Source organism: Asparagus officinalis, chromosome 3, assembly GCF_001876935.1.
Source record: "Asparagus officinalis chromosome 3, Aspof.V1, whole genome shotgun sequence".
Taxonomy (NCBI): domain Eukaryota; kingdom Viridiplantae; phylum Streptophyta; class Magnoliopsida; order Asparagales; family Asparagaceae; genus Asparagus; species Asparagus officinalis.
Genome location: NC_033796.1, coordinates 10,841,479 through 10,863,303, shown reverse-complemented (window position 1 = coordinate 10,863,303; position 21,825 = coordinate 10,841,479). Strand labels below are relative to the sequence as shown.

Below are 21,825 nucleotides of genomic sequence, written 5' to 3'. Positions count from 1 at the left end.
CTGGAGTGCCTTCAATGCCCTCATTCTTCATGTATACTCATTTACAACCAATCGCCTCCGCCCCTTTGGGAGCTCAACAAGCTCTTATGTATCGTTCTTGTGAAGAGACTCCATCTCCTCCTACATAGCTATCTGCCATGAATCAGCCTCAGAACTTTGCTCGGCCTCTCTGAATATAGTAGACACCAACTCATCGATACTCTCCACCGGAAGTGTATATATAACTACTAGGTCGGTATACCAGCTGGCATCCGTATGTCTCTCCTTTGTCTCCGAACCATAATAGAATCCTGAACCTAAGTCGTCGGTTCTGGATCCTGCACATGTACTCGTATCCCTCAAATCACCGTCGTGCTCGCCTGGCATCACCTCAGTTGGCACTCTAATGTATACTGCACCATCTGAATAATGTGGAGCTGCATCGATCTCCACCACCTGCGATATCTCCTCTGTCGGGTCGCTCTCTACCTGATGAGAATTGTAAAGCTTCAAAATAGAAGCCTCATCGAATATGACGTCCCTACTCAGCACAATCTTCTTATCAGCTAGATCCCAAAGCTTGTATCACTTGGCACACGCTTGAATCCTACAAATATGATATTCCTAGCTCGAGGTTCTAACTTATCAGTTCTCACATGATAAAATGCAAGACACCTAAATACCTTGAGCTGGTCATAGTCATGTGCTGGCTCTCCCGATCACATCTTCATAGGGGTCTTCCCCTCAATCGTAGATGAAGACAGCCTATTAATGAGGTAGTTCACATATGAAAGTGGCTCAATAAACATCGAATCTTCTCCAGCAAAGACTGGTTTAGCCTCTCTGTCACCTAATTCTGCTACGGTGTGTGACTAACTGTGAAGTATCTCTCTATGCCATCGTCTCGACATAGCTGCTGAAAGGGGTTAGATGTGTACTCGCCGCCGTTGTCGGATTGTAACGTCTTGATCTTTCTCCTAGTCTATAGTTCCAATCTCTTCTTCCACTCCACGGATGTACACCCAACAACGTCTAGAATAGTTATCAACGAACATGACGAACCAATATCGACCATCAAGTGATGCAGCCTTGGTGAGATCCTAAAAATCTGTATGCACGTAATTCAGGATGTCCATTGTCCTATGAATGGTAGTCTCGAACTTTACTTTCATCTTCTTGCTAAGAACACAATGCTCACAGAACTCAACATTTCCACTCTTAACTCCCTTCAGTAGTCCCTGCTTGCACAAAACATGCAGTAACTTCTCTTCTGTGTGCTCCAACCCATAGCGCTAAAGTCTGCTCATGTCCGCCTTTGAAATAGCTGAAGCAACCTGGCCAACATCGGTGCTCCCCTTTAGATAATATAAGTTCTGACTGTAGACTTCTTTCATCACCACTAAAGATCCCTTAGTAATCTTTGCTACAGTGTCCTTAAAGGTCACCTTGAATCCCTTCGCCTCCAAAGCTCCAACATAAATAAGATTCTTCTCAGCTAAGAAACGAATCTCACCTCCTTCAATTCATGGACTACCCCATCGTGTATCCGAATCCGTATGGTACCTATCTCACAAATGCCACAGAATTGATTATTTCTTATGACAACAACACCCCCATCAAGTCTTTCAAATGATGCAAACCAATCTCGTCTAGGGGTCACATGATAAGTAGCGTCAGAATCAAGCATCTAATCTGATGCATCCAAATGGTTCATCTCTGGAGTAATCAAAAGCGAAAAGCTCGAATCATCATAATCATCGCCTTTTGCAACATTCACCTCATTGGCCTTCGGGTTCTTTTTCTTGCTATTCTTCTTCTCTTTGACCTTTGGACAATCTCTTTTCCAATGCCCTTGTTCCTTGATGAATGCACATTGGTTCTTTCCTAGCTGGTGACGACCTTCTTACTTTGACCTTCCTTTATTTTCACCCTTCGGATATGGGCTTCTACCTCTTATCGACAAGACCTCTCCTGAAGTACTAGCGCGGGAAGTCTCATTGTCCTTCCTCCTCAAATTATAATTCATCAAAGCGTTAGTTACTTCACTATAGAAGATAGAAGATCTCCCGTTCAATAAAGTAAGCACAAATGTATCATACTCCTCATCTGGTAAGGAGCCCAAAAGAATAATGTCTTGTACTCATCCGATATCTTCTCATCCATATTCGCCAAGTCCAATAACAACTTAGTATAGTTGTTCACATGAACTGCTAGTGAGATGCCTCAAGACATCTAAAATCTGAATAACCTACACATCAAATACAATATGTTCTCAACACTTTTTGTAAGGTACTTATTGTTGAGAATTTCTCACATCTTCATTGCAGACGTCACCTCAATCACATCATACTTCAACTCCTGTTCCAACCAAGACCTAATCACCCCACAAGCGTTCCTATTCATCTTTTCCTATATAGACTCTTCATATTTAGGTGGCCTCTCTTGGACCATGGGTCTCCTCTAAATTCTGAGCATTGAGAGCGTCCTGTACGTCGCTCATCCACAAACCAAAATTGATCTTACCGTTATACTTTACCATACTAATTTTAGTGTTCTGAAAACCAACTTGGAATGTACCCGTCATCTTGCTACTTTCTCCAAGTTCTTCACCCATACTCACAGACTTTAAATTACAAAGAAATATTCAAACTTTATAAAATTTAGAAGTTACCTAACTGAACCCTAGAACGGATTCCAAATAGATCTCCTAACCACACGAGGAAAGTAAAATCTTCAATGGCAACCCCAAACAATATCTCCACCGAAGCCTAGAACTCAAAGAATCAAGTTTCTAAACTGAATCTTCCTCCACCTAATCCAAAACCCTAGATCTGAAATCTGTGCACTTATACCAATTGTTGTCCGCCTATGCGGAAGCGTGCTCGCACACCAAACGTATTTGTAAAGCACGAAAGAAGAGAACCAATCCACACACGAGCACAATCCAAACCAAAATACGACAAATCAATCCAAACACAGAGATATACGTGGTTCAGCAATTTGCCTATGTCCACGGGGAGAGGATGAAGAGATTCCACTAAATCAAGAAGAATATAAAAGCGTTACAACTCACAAAACTCACAAAAAAACCCTAAACCAAAGCTCTCTCATTGCTCACAATATCTCCCTCTCACAGTGCTCAGTACAATCTCAAATCTCTGTTAAAACTCTTCTCTCTTTAACCCTAGAAACGAGTGTTTCTAATATATATTAAAACTCAATCAGAAACGGAGCAGGAAACAAAACAGTCCAATGTCCGCTACGCGGTTGACCGCCGCACCCCAAATCGCGATCGACCGCCAAAAGTCCAGAGACTTTTGTGTCTCATGGGTTTGGGCGCGATCGACCGCCGAACCCATCGTGGTCGACCGCCGAGAGGCATACTTCTGTTTCGTGCATGTTTGTGGTCGACCGTCATGCCATGCGCAGTCGACCGTATAACCTGCAGATTGTTCTCTTGCATTTTCTACTGAACTTCGTCGTCGTTTCTACATTAACCAGTCAACCTCCCTATAACTTTTTGCAGCCAACGACCTATATATGCAAAATTATAGGAAGGTCCACATCAGTAGCAAGCCCAAAAAATTTTATTAGAAGGGAGCGGGGAGTAAGAATCCGAAAATACATAACCAAAAAAATTATTTTTTTCATATTAGTCCATTAGTTTTTTAATATTTAGAAATATGTTCAAACATTGAGAGACGACTAATGTCTCTAGACCCGTCAAACTTATCAATTACTTCTAATTATCCTAAAATCCCCCATGGAAGTTGTTTGGCTGCTGAATGGTTTGCAACTTTCTATTGATATTTGCATTATTGACAATGCCCTTTTTGTTTTTTCAATGAAAAATATAATAATTTGCAAGTTGAATAATAATAAAACCCTAAAAGTGCATATTATATAGTGTCATTTGGGGGTGGGATGGGGGGATAGTAACTACGTCTTCTCTTGTGGAAAAACGAATCTAATATTCTAGAAGTTAGACAACCCTAAACTCAAACTACAGAACAACAATACGAAAGATTAAAGAAAACTAATCAGCCTTAAAAGGTCATCAGGCCATAAATACAAGCCCACGGGCCAATCCGCGTTTGCCTACAAAATATCTAAAAAAAGTCAATGGCCCACTGGATGATCTAGGGTTTTCCTTGCCACAAAAGCAAACCACCCCAAAAGCCGAAAGCCGAAGCAACTACATACATCTCACTGATAAATCAAATCCCCTCATAAAATATAATATATCCGGTTTCGGAGCCAGATCCGTGGTGCTATATGAATCACCGCTTTCCCTTAACCTAAACCCCCTCTCTTTCTCTCTCCACTCCCTGTTTTGTGACGGCCTTAGCTACTCTTCTCGCTCTCTCTCTCTCTCTCTCTCTCTCCTAGGGTTAGGGTTTTTCTCTCTCCTCCCCCACTCTCTCTTTCTCTCTCCTGAGTCGGCTAAGATTTGGGCTTCGTTGTCGAAATCTTCTATCAAGGAAACCTCCACCCGTCTCCAGATCTCACGATGGCGGCCGTCGCTCCCGCAGCTGACAGTATCCTTTTCTGCTAGGTTTTCTGTTCTCGATTTTTTTTTATTAAAGATCTGTTATTTGCTCGGCCTTGGATCTCGATAGGCGTGGAACACTGTTTCTTTCAACGGATTTGGGCTAGGGCTTCGGGGTTTTGGGGTATCTGTTAGGGTTTATGGTTAGATCTTGGATCTGTGATGAGGATTTAGGGTTTTTGGATGGGGTTTATGTAGTTACTTAGCTGATTGATAGCGTTTTGATTTTGCGTTTTTAGTTTTGAATTGATTTTAGTGGGAAGATCTTGTTGATTTTGATTTGGACAATTTCTAAGCTGGGAATTCGATCACAAAGGATTACTTTTATTTAGAAAGTGGTGAAAAGATTTTATTTTTATGTTATTTTCTTTATTTGTTGGGGTTCCCCTTGACTTTCTTTGTTATAGAAACTACTGATTTGCTGCAGAAGCTTTCCATGGAGCCCAAGAGCAAGGCAAATGATGCTCCTGATGCTAACAAGAAGGTAAGCTCCTCGTCAAGATTCTTTTCGAAGAATTCTTTCATTTGGGTGCGGGTTATATGCTTTGGTAATTTTTTTGTAGCTGGCAAGTTCAAATCAGGATGTTATTTAATATTGCGTTTTTCGATTGATGTAGCATGCTGCTTTCAATGGTGGGAATAAGCAGAATGCAGCTGTACCGACCGTGGATCGTTCAGTGACACCTATACTTCAGAATACCGATCCGAACATTTGGTATTTTTCCAATGGGTACGCGCCTTATATGTATGGAGGTAAGATCAGTATGATTATCTTTTCCTGTGCTGTATTATTCGTATTATTATCATGTTACAAGCTATTTGTTGCAGTATGTTCCTTCTTGTGATCATATGGTTATTAGTGTCGAGGAATGTAATTAAGCCATGTGGCTGATGGATGTTGTCTTGCAGTTGACTAATGCTTCCCTTGCTTATAGTGCTTCTGATATCAATTCTGTTTTGGTAGCATGATGTTTGTTATCTTTATTGTATCTTTTAATGTCTGCTGATCAAGTGAAATTTTGATGTGTTTTCAGGTTTTGACTCAACGAATGAGTGGGAGGAATACCCTAGATATGATGGAGGAGAGATGCCACATCCGGTAAGTTATTTTTGTAGATAATCATTACATTCGAATTGAATAACTGGTTATTGGCAATGAAAAAAATATATTCTATTTGCTGGTTAATTATATTGCCAATTCTGAATCTGTTTTTACTCATTGAAAGGCTTAGTTTAGCTGGTAGCATTCTAAAATATCTGATTATATCAGTTTGTTTTGTAATTAATGGGAAGACAGTACTAAGATTCTTTAGTGGTTTAAAACTTGTTTCTTTGCATTCAAAATGCTTGCTTGAGTCTGTTGAAATATAGTTAATCTTAGAGCATGTGTATTTAAACCTCTCTAGTTTAAACACAACTAAATTTAGAACAAAAAAATTATCCCGATGTTTTTGTTGTGGTTTGCAGGGAGTTTATGGAGATGTTTATCATCCTGGATATGGATATCCGTCTTACGGTGCATATCCATCTCCTGGTTCCCCAGCTCCTACTGTTGGGCATGATGGTCAGTTGTATGGCCCTCAACACTACCAGTATCCTGCACAATACTACCAACCACCTTCACCTGCCAACGCACCATATACACCTAGCCAAGCTCCAGCAGCAAAAGAAGTCGTTTCTACCTCTACTGCTCCAGATCAGCCACCTATTTCTCTCGATGCAGCGAAAGTGCATGCAAATGGAGTTGCTAATGGGACAACAACTGGGAACAATGGTTCAGTGCTGCAGAAGCCAAGCCCACAAAATACGTCATTGACGTCAAATGGTTCATATGGTAGAGGTGGGATTCCTTCGTCTGGTTACCAGGATCCAAGATTCAGCTTTGATGGAATGAGATCACCTGTACCTTGGTATGATTCCTCTCTCTTCCCTGATGCGCAGCACAGGATGTCGACAAATCCATCAACTGGTTCACATGGTACAAACTCTACATCCGGAAGAAGTCAGAATCTACGCCCTCTCCCACATCTCATGGTATGCACTATCTTCTTGCCTGATATGTTTATTATGCACATGCTTAAATTGTAGTGTTATTAAGCTACGTATCTGGTGAATGCTGGCAGATTCCATGCTCTTTGTTGGTATCATAATTAGCTATGTCTTTCTGTGCTAGTGTGCATCTATTTATTTTGTTTTTAATAGTGGTTTGGTCATGTACAATGGAGACATCTTAGTGCCCAGTTAGGAAAGTGATGAAAGTGATAATATTATATTTAATCAGGCAAAGAAATCTAGATGTAGACCTAAGAGAACTTTGTAGGATGCAATTAAGGAGGATATGATAATGATTAACTTAACAGGTGAGATGACCCAACATAGAGTGGAATGGAAGAAGAGTATTCATGTAGCCGACCAACCATTTTGGATAAAAGGCCTTGTAATTGTTGTTGTTGTTGGTAGTGTTAATACATGCAGGCCAACTTTATATGTGTTTGCTTTTAGTAAGTAATTGATTCATTTGTTTTGAATACTTGTTTATTAGTATTTTCTTAGATTTTCTTTCAATGGAGCAATTGCTATTCTACCTTTTATAGATTTTTAATTTTCTTATGCATATTTCTTTCTGAATTTCAGGGTTTGCACAACACAAGACCAATGTCCGGGATGGGGCCAGCGACTCCTGGGTTGATGAGTAGGATGTACCCAAACAACAAAATGTACAATGCTTTTAGCACCGGTCTTGGGTTTAGATCAAATTTTTATGATTCCAGGACAAATGGGCGATGGGGGGCTGTTGATAGCAAGTACAGGCCAAGAGGCCGAGGCAATGTTTTCTACGGTTATTCCAATGAGAACGGAGATGGTTTGAGTGAACTGAACAGAGGACCCAGAGCCAATCGCCTTAGAAACCAGAAGGGATTTGGACCTAATGTCACTACTGCAGCAAAGGGAGATAATATTTCAACCAATGCTAATGTTGAGGATCCTAGTGTAGTCCCTGATAAGGAGCAGTACAACAAGGCTGATTTCCCTGTAGATTACTCAGATGCTAAGTTTTTTGTCATTAAATCTTACAGTGAGGATGACATCCATAAGAGCGTTAAGTACAACGTTTGGGCCAGCACTCCTAATGGGAACAAGAAGCTGGATGCTGCTTACCAGGAAGCACAAGAGAAAGCGGGTGGTGGCCCTATCTTTCTCTTCTTCTCTGTAAGCATTAATTTCTATTTTTTTTTGTATGGAATTTGTTTTTTTCCTGACTGTTTGTTATACTGAATGTTTCTGTTTCTCATTTCAGGTAAATACTAGTGGACAGTTTGTTGGTGTTGCAGAGATGGTGAGTCCAGTTGATTTTAACAAGACTATGGACTACTGGCAACAGGACAAGTGGAATGGGTGTTTTTCTGTTAAGTGGCATATTGTCAAAGATGTTCCCAACAGCATCCTCAAGCATATAACTCTTGAGAACAATGATAACAAGCCGGTTACAAACAGTAGAGACACCCAGGAGGTGGGAATAGCTCTTTACTCGTTAGCAATATTTCCCTTAGCTAAATGAGTGTGTTTTCATTGAATTTTTTTTTGCTCTTGCAGGTAAGGCTTGAGCAGGGTCTTCAAGTGCTTAAGCTTTTCAAGGAACATGTCAGCAAGACTTCTATCTTGGACGATTTCAATTTCTATGAGACCCGTCAAAAAGTTATCTTAGAAAAAAGAACAAAGCAACAGCTTCACAAGCAGGTGACTTTTGTTGCTATATTAATAGTTTGAGAAGCTCTTATTTCTTTCATAACTGATTTTAGTCAGCTGCACCATAGAATAGCAAATTTGGTTTTTTTTTCTTTGTGAGGGAATGACATGTAAGATATCTGATTATTTCAAAGAATTTTTAAACATAGGTTCTTTTTGCAAACTACTATAGTAAAAAAATAATAAAAAACGTTCCTCGTGGCATTTCATTGTGTTATTTTCTATGATATACTGATTATTAGATTTCCTGTCCATACGCACCATTATTAACTAACCTTTCTTCAGGCAACGGATGGAAAGTCAACAGACTCTGTTGATGAGAAAGTCAATGGGAAGCCTATTTTGCAGAAACCACTTGAAGCAGTAACCCTTCTGAAGAAGGAAGCCAACACTACTGGTCTTGGGGAAAGTAAACCAGCTGAGGAGAATGGCTTGGCACCAGTTAGTGCTGATGACATCTCGAAAGTTGCTAAAGCAGCGACTGAGAAAAAGATTGTAGCTAATGGTGTGACTAATGGCTGTTAGTTTCATCGATCCACTAGTAATCTGCTGTAGCCAAATGGATTCGATGAGGAAGAAAAAAAAGGTTCATTGAGTTTATTGGAAGTCACTCGCAAATGAGATTTCTGTCTTGAAGGGGCTGCAGTTTTTAACTGGTGGGATTGTGTTCCGTGGCAAATAAAGATCTTTCTCAGCAAATCTGAGCTGGTAAAGGCTGGTGCTTGAGTTCCTCTTTCGATTCTCTCATAGTAGTTGGGTCGTGTTTCTTTCTCTCTAGGTAAAGGACTTCGCGGTGGGTGTATTATTAGTCTGTATCTGCATTATTTTCTTTTCTAAAATTTGTGTTGGGTATTTTAGGAGTATGGAGTTAATGGGGTTTTATATTTGGTTTAGGCCTCTTGACAGTTTTCCTTTTAGTTTCTGTTTGGTATTTTCTTTTTATATCATTAGTATGTTTCCGTTTTAAGACTTCCTTTGTAAAGTGGCGATTGACTGTTGGAGGCATTTTATCTGTAAGAACCGAGAAGCTAAGATTAGATAGTATTTGCAATTAGTGTTTGAAGAGCAAACGCTTCTATTTTGTTGTCTGGTGCTATCATGTTCGGTTGGGTCCATCATTTGAGATTGTTCTTGTTGACGTGTGTTGGTATTACCCGCTATTTGGATTGGATTCATTCTTGCCTGTTTTGTTTGTTTGAAAAAAAAAACTTTTGTGCTTATTTGGAGTGGGCCCAAGGTCAATTAGATTTATTTCTAAGTTTCATTATCTGCAGTGTTGTAGTGTAGATGACAATGGTTATCCATCTGCGACTGCTGGCAGGATGTGTAAATGAAATGATTTGATCCAAGACTTCGGTTCCTTTTCTATTTCCAGGTAAATCCAAAATTGACGAAGCTGGTGCTCTGACTTTTTGCATAAATGTTACTTCTATAGGCCGGGCTCTAATTTCTCAGGCTATGTTTGGGTTAATTAAGTTAAATCATATTAAAACAAAAAACACCTTACTTAATTTAAAACACCGTTTAGATTTTTAAGTTTGGTTTTTTGGTTTTGATTTGAAGGAGGTGTTTATATAATATCTAACAAAATATATTAAATGTAATTAATATATATTTATTATCAACATCTTTATTATATTATATTATATTATATTATAGTTAATTTAATATATTAATTATATTTATTAAATAATATAAATATATAAGAATTAAAATATCTTATATAATCATACTCTCTTTAAAAGCACGAGTTCGGAAAATCTTTTTTAGACAAATATACCTCTTTATAGTTTGAACTACCTTATCTATAATCAAATTCTAATTTTCAATGGTCAATATTACCCTTCACTATTTTGAATATTTTATTTATATCTTAATCTATCCTAATCATAATCATATCTTATCCTAATCCTATGTGAACCATGTTTAGTTTAACAATTTAAAAAAACTAATATTAATAAAATATATAAAACATAAAAATGATATTAATTTGTTAAGATAAAGAAATTACAAGTAGATAACATATTATAATACATGAAGTATTGCAAAAAAACCATAAAAAGTTTTAAAACTGCAGAAAAGACCCTGAAAAGTTCAAAATTATAAAAATCATCCCAATGTCTCAAAACTTAAAATAAAAAACATGAAATTAAAAAATTAACATCAGTTTGCAAAGAATTTAAAATTTACAGTTAACACCTCAATGTCTCAAAAATTATAGAAACACCCTCAAAAGTTTAAATTACAGACAAGCACATTAAAATTCTAAAATTTTAAAACTTACAAACAACACAGATGAATTCAAGAGATTACCATGATACACCTAAAATTTTTGACATTTAAATTTAAATTTTTTAATTAACACCCTCAATATCTCAAAAATTATAGAAACACATTCAAAAGTTCAAATTATAAAAAGCCACCCTAAAATTCTAAAATTTGTAAATAAAATAAGATGAATTCAAGATATTACCCTTAGACACCTAAAAAATTAAAATTTGCCAAAATTAACCTCAAAATTTTTAAAAAACTCCTTCAAAATTTAAAAATAGTAAAAAAACCCTCTAAATTTTCAAAAATTTTAACTAGCACACATCAAATTCGTCGATTGGTAGACCGCTGAAATTTAATATTTTTCAAAATTAATCTATAGTTTTAATAATTGCAAAAGACACCCTCAAAATTTTAGAGTTACAAGAAATATACTAACATTTAAAAAATTACCACCAACACATGAAACATAGAATTTACAACTACCAAACTTAAAAGTAAATTTTTTTAAAAACTCTTTCAAAATTTTAAAAATTATAAATCACACCCTCAAAGTTCAAAACCACAAAAATGGGCTAAAATTTTAAAACTTGGCAAAGAAAAGTGTAATTGTTTGGTATTTTTCATATATATATATATTAAAATTTCTAATTTAGGGATTTACTATCCATTTTCAACATCTAAGAATAGTCTAAGTTGATACTGGTAAACAAAAACAATAAGAATTGATTAAAAACATCCGGTTAATGGATAAAATTTTTAAAAATATTATAGATTAAAAATTATCGGCACTATATAAATTAAAGTAATTTCATATAATTTTAGTAATAAGTTGGGGTAGCCAAAATACATTCGTAACATTAATTGATAGATGTTTAAATCCATAGAAATGATAAAACACTATAATATTATACCTTAGCATTAATTGATTTTAATTTAGAAACTTTAATCTTTGACGTTAATAATATTTATAGGGTAAAAGAATACAAGGAATTACATATGGAGAAACTATTAGAATATTTAGAGATAACTTTAAAAGAATTGAGTTATTTCCATTGCAAATGGGAAAGTGATGGAAATAAATCTAAAATTCAGAAAACGTCAATGAATCACTTGAATTGGCATTAACATAAGACATATCTATTAATGAAGCACTGAATGAGTTACATTAAAAAATAATTTAATAACTTTATCCTAATCAAAGAAAAAACAGGAAAGATAATAGCATAAAAAAATATAAAATTAGCCTGATGTCACAATTGATGTAGATGATGAAGACAATACTCTAGAATTACCCGAGAAATGATAAATGATAAACCTGAAGAAGGATTGATCTTAACTCAATAAAAAATAAAATAGAAGAAATAAAAAACAATATTTTTTGAATATTTTATAGAATAGTTTAATTATTTTGAGTGAAAATAGGAATCTTTAGAAGGGAGTTTCATGAATTTTTTTCAGTACTTTTATATTCTTATGTGGATGTTTTTATCATATAAAAGTATACTAGAGTTAGCATTAATCTTTAATTTATATTTTTTTATGAAGTCTATCAATGATTAGGAATAAACTTCATATTCTCTTTTGCATCGTTTTAACATACTTTAAATCAATCATTTTGTCATATTGGTTTTAAATATTCACATTCCTTGTATAACACTATTTTTATATTTTTCACTTTGCAATACTATACTTTCTCAAATAAAGCTTAGTTTCATATCGGTCAAAAATAATATAAAAATTTAAATTATTTTTAAATTATATTTGTTTTTTATCAATTCAAATATCAACATGAAAATTTAAATTGGGTGTATCCCATTTAAACAAACATAAAAAAATAATTGAGATGTAAGAGTTTAAAGAAAAAAATAAGCACAAACTGCCAAAAATACTTAATCATGATATTAAATCACGTGCATTGCACGTGTGTAAAATCTAGTATGAGAAAAATGGGTAGGTACCAAGCAAAAATTTTGTGTTTGGTAGTGAAGTGTCTCATTCTCATCCACTCATTCAATTGGAAGGACCACATTCAACCTATGTGAATGTGGTCCCTCTCATTTGAATGAGTGGAGGATAATATGTCACATCACTACCAAGCACAAATTTTATGCTTGGTACCAAACATACTCATATTCATCGTATAATAATATAATAACATATTAAATACTAGTACTTAATATATTGATAATGTATTATATAATAATAAAATATAAATGAATTGATAAAAAATAACAAAAAACTATCAATGATAAATAATAATATAATAATATAAATATAATGTTTTAATTACTATATTATTATTAACGTTTTAATAAATAAATTTTAATAAAATAGTAATTATAAAATATTGTATAATAGTAACCTATCTAACAATAAAATATATAATATAATAATATATTGTGTAGTAAATATAATATAACATATAAAATATTAATATATTATACACTAAATAATTAATATATTATAAAGTAAAATATTTTTTAATACTAAAATAATTTATTGCTAACGAATGTTAATGTAAAAATAATATATTTATAATATAATAATAATAATTTATATCATAAATTATTAAAATAGTATTAATAAACTTAACATATTAGGTTACTATAATATATTATATATATAAAATATTGTTAATATTATGAATTTATTAATAATATAGTAGTAAACATAAATATTAACGGTATTAATAATATTATATTATATTTATAATAATAATATCTAATTATATTAATAATAAAAATAATATATTTATAAAAATATATAATATATAAAACAAATTGATTAATAAAAAAATAAATATATATAATTATTTAAAAATAATATGTAATTATATAGATATAAATAATGATTATAATTATTGTAACTTATTAAAGTATAATAATAAAAAATATTATATATTATACCTATACTAATTTAATATATTATAAAGAAAAGTAATTTTTGCTAAGCAAATGTTAATGTATAAAATAATATATTTATAATATCTAATAATTTGACATTTTATCATAAATTATTAAGTTTATATAATCAATATCTGAACATAGAAACTATAATATAGTTATATAACATTCAAAATTTTTTTGTAAATATATGAATTTCCAATAATAATATGTAGTAATAACATAATAATTAACATTATTTTAAATATTATATTATATTAATAATAGTATACAAATTATAGTTATAATAAATAATATTATTTAAAAATCAATTATAAATAATATCATAACAATACAATTGAATATATGATAATAATTAAATATATAATTACTTGAAATAATAATATAATAATAATTGTAAAATAATATTACTCGATGTATAATATAATATTATAATATTATAACACATTATACAATATTTATTATATTTAATACTTATAATATTATAATAATACAAACTAAATATTGTAATATTTTATTTATAATATATTTTATTATAATTAATGTATAATATATTAATCATATGTTTAATATTAATGTTGTAATGAGTCAAACTAATGTTGAACAAAAACACTCAACATAGTGTTTTGAAAATACTTTTAAGAGAAAAACACAACACCATAGTATTTTTTTATAAAAACACAATAAGAAAAACACCATGGTATCCAAACCGAAGTATTGTAGCAAATCCTTTGTTTCCTATAATTTTCTCTTGTTACCTGAATGTCTAGTTTCCACTATGGGGTATTCTGAACAATGTAAAGATGATGTGGCGGCTTGTGATGTTGTATGTTTCTTTCAAGTAATTATCAACCGTGGGTGACTTGGATAGCTTGGAAGTTGTAATATGGCTCTCACGGTCTTACGGTTGACTACGGACTAGATTATTTAAATAAAAAAAGAGTAATTGCTTGTGGTCTAAAATCATGAAAAATGTTAATAGGCTACATCGTCCAGCTTGTGTATACGATTCTGCTAGGTATTATAATTTGTTAGTTTCTTGACGTGATCTCTGCTATGTATTATACTTTCCCATACCCCATTATACTTCGGTAGTTTGTTGATGTGATCTTTGTCAGTCATGGCATTAGGTAGTATAATGCGTGCATGATTGTTTGAACGTATCTATTCTGTTGGGATCATGACATACAACGTAGCGGAAAAAGCATATCATGACTATTAATCAAAATTAATTAAATATTAAAAGAATACCTGAAACGCTTTCCAAATTTCTACAATAATCTGTCCCGAGATCAATCCAAAATAGCTTCCTCAAGAGAAAAAGCCTCCAATTGAAATCCACCCGTCACCGTAGAGGAGCAATACTGAGAGATAGGTTCTCAAAAATCTATTTCTTCATATTATCTTCATAAGATTTTGAATCTCTTCTCTCTTCACCTCTCATAAGGCTACATATGAACCCTATTTATAGGATTACACTAGTCTTAGAGATTTTAACTTTAAACAATTCATAATTATCTAGAACTCTATCCATAACAATTAAGGATAGAATAGATTTGTTCAAAAACTTTATCCATAACAATTAAGGATAGAAATAGATTTATTCAAAAACTTTATCCATAACAATTAAGGATAGAAATAGAATTGTATTGCATGTATACCTCTTCTAATGACATTAGTGAGACCAATTGGGTCCCATATCAAGAACCAATTATTAATCAAATTAATAATTTTAATTTAACAATCAAATCCCTATCCGACCAATTGTTCATAAAAGCTCTTCCATAATATGGGATTAATTATTAATAAATAATATCTTACATTCAATCCCTTCCAGTATCATTTATTTTAGGCAACTCTTTTAAGCAGGACAACTCACCTATTTGCTCATGCCTAAATTTGCAATTCCCATGAACATAAATAAAAATTATTTTGAAACATCAAAATATTTTATTTTTTATAAGAAAATAAATTTTGTAAAAATATTTTCAAAGCTACCTGCCGGCAGGAATTTAATAGCTTCATGGGAATGCATAATAAATTAACTCATCATAATGAGCATACTGGATCCTATCTAGACATCCATCATTTTCCTAAATGAAATTTAGCAACCCAATGTTTCAGGTTGTGTAGCGCTTGCTAAACAAGCTTAACCATCACATCAAAGCATACTAAATTATCAAATCGAAAATGATAATATCATCAAGTCAAAGGGACCATGTAACAATTTGAACTCTCTATCTCTTAGGTGACTCATCCTAGAGAATTCAAATACGGTCTAGTGCTACACACATCATAATGCGTGCTTATGACATACACCCGGAGAATCTCCATTCTCGATGGTTGAGACCCACCACCATATCTCATATATCGGTGTCATGCATAATAACCTGTTATAACAAAGTTATCCTTTACTAGTTATAGGTTAAGCACAAATTTAAGAAATTTCTAAGTTAGATCATATCTCCAAGCAAGTGACCATCACAATGCATGATCTAACAAAATAACTTCTAAGGATATATATAACAATTATATAAATAATAACCAAATTATGTGCAACAATTAAATTTATTAACATTACAATATTATTACATAATTTGTATTGGATATTCAAGGGTAAATTATTATTACTATTCCAGCATATTCTTCTATACTTACAGGATGATCTAAAGATTTACTATTTATACTACAGTAAATACTACAATGAATTAATAGAGCATCATTACTGTTGTAATCAGGGCCGGCCCAAGCTTTTTTGAGGCCCTGTGCGAAATGATAAAATGAGGCCCTCTTCTATATAAATATTGAACTATAAATTTATTGAATTATATTTATTGGTGTGTTTCCTAATTAATAGGGAATAGTTAATTGGGAATTAATGAGTTCAAATTGAATTTCCTAAACTTTAGGAGACAAATGAGCAACTAATCATAATTGTAGTACTAATTGGTGTATATTTCCGGTAAAATGTAAATCAGATGGGTCATGGGTGTTAGGCAGTTAGGCTTAGGCAATGGACATAAATTATTATTTAATTTAGTGGGCTAGTATTAGATTATTAGGCCCTTTTTTAAACAAACAAAAGACTTATTAGAAAGAATTAAGAAATATACTATGGGCATTTTTAAAAATTTGGGGCCCCCTTTGAAATGGGGCCCTGTGCGGTCGCCCCCCCACCCCCCCTCTTGGGCCGGGCCTGGTTGTAATATTACCGCATCACAGAATAGAATACCGTAGCATGCTACAGTGAATTACTATGGCACAGACAGTATATTGTAGCACTTTAAAATTATTTCCGTGGCATTCACAAAAATGTAACATTTAAACCAGAATTACTGTAGCAGAAACAAAAAAAGGGGGCCGTGCTTTGCACGGGGTACACACTAGTTATGTATATATGAAACGCTCAAACTCCGACATTGTGGTTTGTGTTTCATTCCTCTTATTTTCTTTATTTTGCTAGCTTAAAGAGGCTGAATGAAGTGCAGGGAATGCAGATTGAATGTGAAATATTTGTAGACGATGAACCCTGCTTGTTTTCTTGTTATTGATTTCGTTTCCATTTGAATTGAGAGCGCAAGTCATTAAATTCCGTTTGTTGGCAAGGCGAGGTTTTTCTTCTCTGTTTTCCAAGAGATAATTAATGATATTTTTGGCTTGTTTCGAATGCCAACTGGGAATGCACAATCCTGTAGGCTCCAAATGGAGAAAAACCGAGAAGGCATTTCGTTTCTACTCCTCGTTCCAAATTGCACCGAGCTTGAAGTGTCATGTTTTAGGTACCATCACGTTTCCCATTAATGACCTTTATAATGACATTTTGACTAATGCATCCAGTGGTTTTTAATAGGAAATTTCTAGACTTGGTTCTAGCCACCAGTATTCTTCTATGGGATGCTTAGGAGAATCAAACTTCTGATGAGTTCTGCATTAAAATGAAAACAAGAATAATACCGTTCCATATATAGATTTGAAATGAGCAATTAGAGTAATCAATTACTCAACTTCGCATTTTCCTTTCACTTTCCTAAGGGGAGAGCAAAGAGAACCCTGCCAGAAAAAGGTTCCCTACTCTGTTAATTTCCTAGCATTTTCACATTATAATCCTTACGACATTTCCGGGTTGTAAGAGAACTTATTATCCCTGACTCCCGTTTATCTTTCTCCTACCCCATTAAATATTTTTTGGTCATTTTGACAGATAAACGATAGCATATAAGCCGTCAATTTGTCAAACACTCTACTATTAAAATGGATTACAATCCACTAAATTTATCGGACACTTTGGTTTATGACCCATTTGTGGATCATAAGCCCAAGGTTGCAAGACGTGCTCATTCTGGGGTGTTAATCAAGGTATAATCTCCTATCCCTTCAAAAACATAGAAAAGTTAATTGTATTGCGGGTCAAAATATGATGAAATTTCTAGACTGCCACTTTCTTGCTTCAAAATTCAAAACAATCATCAGCTTCGATACTTAAACAAACCATGCTCGCCACAACACACTACTAAACAACTTGCTACCTTTTTTTGCTTTCCGCACATCACTGTAACCTTATCCATCATTAAAAGGGGTTCATCATCAAAGCTCTGTGCAGCCCAAATGACTGAATTCGAAAGCTCCTTGTTCCCACCTTTCAAGGACAAAAAGTCCAAGGCCATACCAAACCTCAGCCCACTCCAACTCATCCCCTTTTCAAATTTTGAACGCTCTACCAACCAAAGCAACGAAACAAATTTATAATACTAAAACGAACACATGCAAACAAATTACTTAAAAACCATAATAAGAGTTTACTATTATTTATGGACTACATTGAAATTATCCACTACTACATTATCATATGTTTTTACAATACAGGTCCTTAAAAAACTACCACGACTATCTATACCACCCTCTCTCAATCAGCCTGTGAAGAGAAAACTGTAGCCATCCGCATCTCCAAAACTTTCTTGTGAGAGTTCGAGTGCTTGAAGCTCTCAAAGGTTGGGCTCTTAGCAGGCCTGTACTCGGGCAAAAGCCTCCCGGACTTGAACCTAACTCCACAAGCATTGCACAGAGTTTTGGGCCCTAATGGGCCTGCTCTCCACTGTGGTGTCTTGTAGGAGAGGCAGTGAGTGCACCTTCTTGGGCCTTGGCTCTCATCTTGGGCCAGGACCTGGGCCTTTACCTCCTGCCCCTGTGGCTTCAACTGTGGGCTTGGGCTTTTGTTGTTTTCAGTTTCCTTTTTGGGGAAAATGAGCTCGCTGTCAGCAAGCCAATAGGCTTGAGGGAGGAGAGGAGGTGGGTCTGAGGAGCTGAGGCTCACGTGAAAGCTGTGAAGGGAGTTGGTTTGGTTGGTGTTGATTTTTCTTCTTTTGGTCCTGGTTTTGGATGGGACTGGGGTTGGGTCCTTTGTCGCTTGAGTGGGCTTTGGGCTTTCATGTTGGGAGTCTACTGGGCTTGCGGTTTGGTGAGTGGCGGTGGTTGGAGCGGGAGTGGGGAACCCTCCATTGAGACAGTCTTCAACAAAGACTGAGAGCCATTCTAGGCTCACTCCACCTCCTCCTTCCTGCATTCAAAAAATAAAAATAAATAAATTTATTAATTATAATATTTTGAAGAAGAATTAAAGAAAAAGAAAAAGACCCAATTCTGAAAAAGGGGAAAAGCATAACTTTGCAAACAAGTTAAGTGGGGGGAGATTCAGAATGGCTATTTTTATTTTTATTTTTAAATTTTGGAATTTCAAGAGAAACCCATTACCCAAATGTTTGAAGGGGTGAAGATTAAATTAAAAAACCCAACCAGATAAAATTCAAAAAACAAGAGAGGAGGCCGAGAGAAGAGGGGGAAATCCCAACTTTGATTGAAAACAAGGGGAAATGAAACTAACCATGTTGTCAAAAGAGAGAAAATCATCAACTACGTTGCCTGAAACCGCCGCATTCGAGTGGACATCCATTGTCAAAGCAAAGAACCTAGAGAGAGAGAGAGAGGATTTTTTTTCTTCCTGAAGAGAGTGGGTTGAGAGAGAGAGAGAGAGAGAGAGAGAAGGAGAGTGTTGATATTGAGGCAACAACTGCCTCTCTCCAGTCCCTTTTTATTTCCGCGTTCTTTTGTCGGCAGAGGACAACACTCAATAGGCCCTCTCTATCCCTGAAAAGTTTCAAATTTTGAACCCTCTAAAATTTTCCCAAACTTTTAATTGTTTTTTAATATAAATGACTAATTTTTTAAGGTAAAATTGTGTAAATATCCTAATATAAAGAGTAGCATGTGATCTGGCCCTTTTACCTTTTTCTTTTTCGTTATGATCAAACCCAAAAAATATCATTTCATGTGATTCAGCCTTTTATTTCCTGTCAATTAAGTATAGAGAGAAAAAAAACATAAAACAAAGAAATACCCTCATTTCCTCCTCTTTTTTTCTATCCAAATCTAAATCTCCACGACACCCTCTTCCTCTTCTCCTCTCCTCTCCTCCGCTCTCCTAACTCATCTCCTTTCTCCTCTCCTCTCCCTCCCCAGCCACCGGCGGTCTACCAGCACTGTAGCAAACATGCACAGTCAGTTTCCAAATTTTGACAGTTCTGGAATTTTGCGTATCTGACTTTGTAAAATCAATTAAAAATAGTAAATCAACTCCAAAAATCATAAAATTTTGAGAGAAGGTTTTAGACATATATATTAACATGTTAGAGAAAAAATTTCTAAAAACTCACTTTCCAGTTGAGAGAAATAAATGTTTGAACACAGATAAATAGTTTCTAAAAAACTGCTGAATATTCGTTTTTGTAAATTCAATTGAAAATAACAAAACAACTCCAAAATTGGTAAAACTTGGGAAAATGTTTGTATATATGAATATAAACATGTAAACAAAGAAAATTTTTCAAATTATATTTCTCATATGTAAAAACTCATGTATTTTATAAGTATGTTCAAAAGATGAAAAGTTGATATACATGAAATTTGATGTTTTCACATAAACACAATTTTGAAACATTTTCAAACATTCTTATAGACTTAATAAAAGATGTATATCGTGATTGTTAAGTCCATAAACAAGAATATAATATTTTGACGAGGATGCACATGTTTTGCAATATATCCAAAACCATAATTTGTGTGTGTGTGTGTGTGTGTGTGTGTGTGTGTATATATATATATATATATATATATATATATATATATATATATGAGAAAACGGGAGGTGAGCTGGCAGCGTAGGAAATTTCCTACGCATATATGACTATATATATATATAAAACCAAAATGTGTATATATATATAACTATATATATTTATAGGAAACCAAAACATGTATGTACATATATAACTATATATATACATAGAAACCAAATACGTGTGTGTATATATGATTGAGCTTAAAGTACCAATACACATAATATAAATCTAAACTAATGTTACCCAAGCTTGATCTAAATCTTCAATAAGCTTGACTTAGTAAACTCACGGATGAAGCTAGAACTTAGATCTTCAATTTGAATTGCATAGGCTTCACTCCATAATTCTGCGAACCTCCATTGGATTTGATCGTTGAAGCGTAATCCATCTAACCTCCAATACGTTGTTTGTCTACAATTGATACAAAAATACAAACACTAGATAAACAACATTAGAAGTAAATTGTTTGTAAATCATCATCAAAACAAGAAGACCAACATGAACAATGGTTTTTGGAACTATTAAGATCACGTTTGAACAGGCCAAATGCAAGTCGTGCGTTGCTAGGCAGGAACCTTGCGTTTGAACGCAGCATTTGGAAGCTGCGTTAGCAGTTGAGTTGAGTTGCGTTGGTGGTTGAATCGAAGCTGCATTGCTTTGGCTTTTTAACGTGACTATTTGTGTTTCACTGCTGAAATGAGTTCTATGTCTTAGACTGAAGAGATTATTGACTTGTAATCTCTTTGATCGTCGTTTTGTAATCTTTGCTTTAGCTCTCTAAAATATAAGAATTGTGAGATTGTAACTCTCACTATTGATTGTGAATACTGTTGAATCAAAGCTTTTATCGATTATTGTGAAGGTCATAGAATTATAACCTTTCTCGATCTACGTGAAAATCTTCCAATTGCAGCTAATGTTTGTTGACATAAAAGTCGTCTGGTTGTAACTTTCCTTATTAAGATGCTGATGTAGAAGTCGTCAGTTTGTAACTTACATCCTTTGTGTTCAATGGGTATTAGCTATTTATTATGATTTTTAGACAGCCTACAACAGCGCATTAGACTTAACATATGACGAAATACACTTAACATTGGTTCGATGTTAAGTCTAATATGTTGGAAATGAAGTCCAATGACTTGTATATTAAGTATAATGGATTATATGTTAAGTATAATGAGTTGGAAATAAAGTTTATGTT

The 21,825-nt window shown here is 34.0% G+C and overlaps 2 protein-coding genes across 2 annotated transcripts; one reads left to right on the top strand and one right to left on the bottom strand.

Annotated features, from left to right (window-relative positions):
* On the top strand, positions 4,337–9,360 carry LOC109832963 (YTH domain-containing family protein 2-like). Its single transcript, XM_020400466.1, has 9 exons — positions 4,337–4,517; positions 4,936–5,012; positions 5,146–5,281; positions 5,563–5,627; positions 5,996–6,562; positions 7,163–7,738; positions 7,827–8,039; positions 8,123–8,266; positions 8,561–9,360. Exons 1-9 carry the CDS (start codon positions 4,490–4,492, stop codon positions 8,798–8,800), a joined length of 2,046 nt encoding a protein of 681 aa, XP_020256055.1. The 5' UTR covers positions 4,337–4,489; the 3' UTR covers positions 8,801–9,360.
* LOC109832962 (GATA transcription factor 5-like) lies at positions 18,225–19,503 on the bottom strand. Its single transcript, XM_020400465.1, has 2 exons — positions 19,331–19,503; positions 18,225–19,006 (listed from the first exon to the last, which is right to left on the bottom strand). Exons 1-2 carry the CDS (start codon positions 19,397–19,399, stop codon positions 18,356–18,358), a joined length of 720 nt encoding a protein of 239 aa, XP_020256054.1. The 5' UTR covers positions 19,400–19,503; the 3' UTR covers positions 18,225–18,355.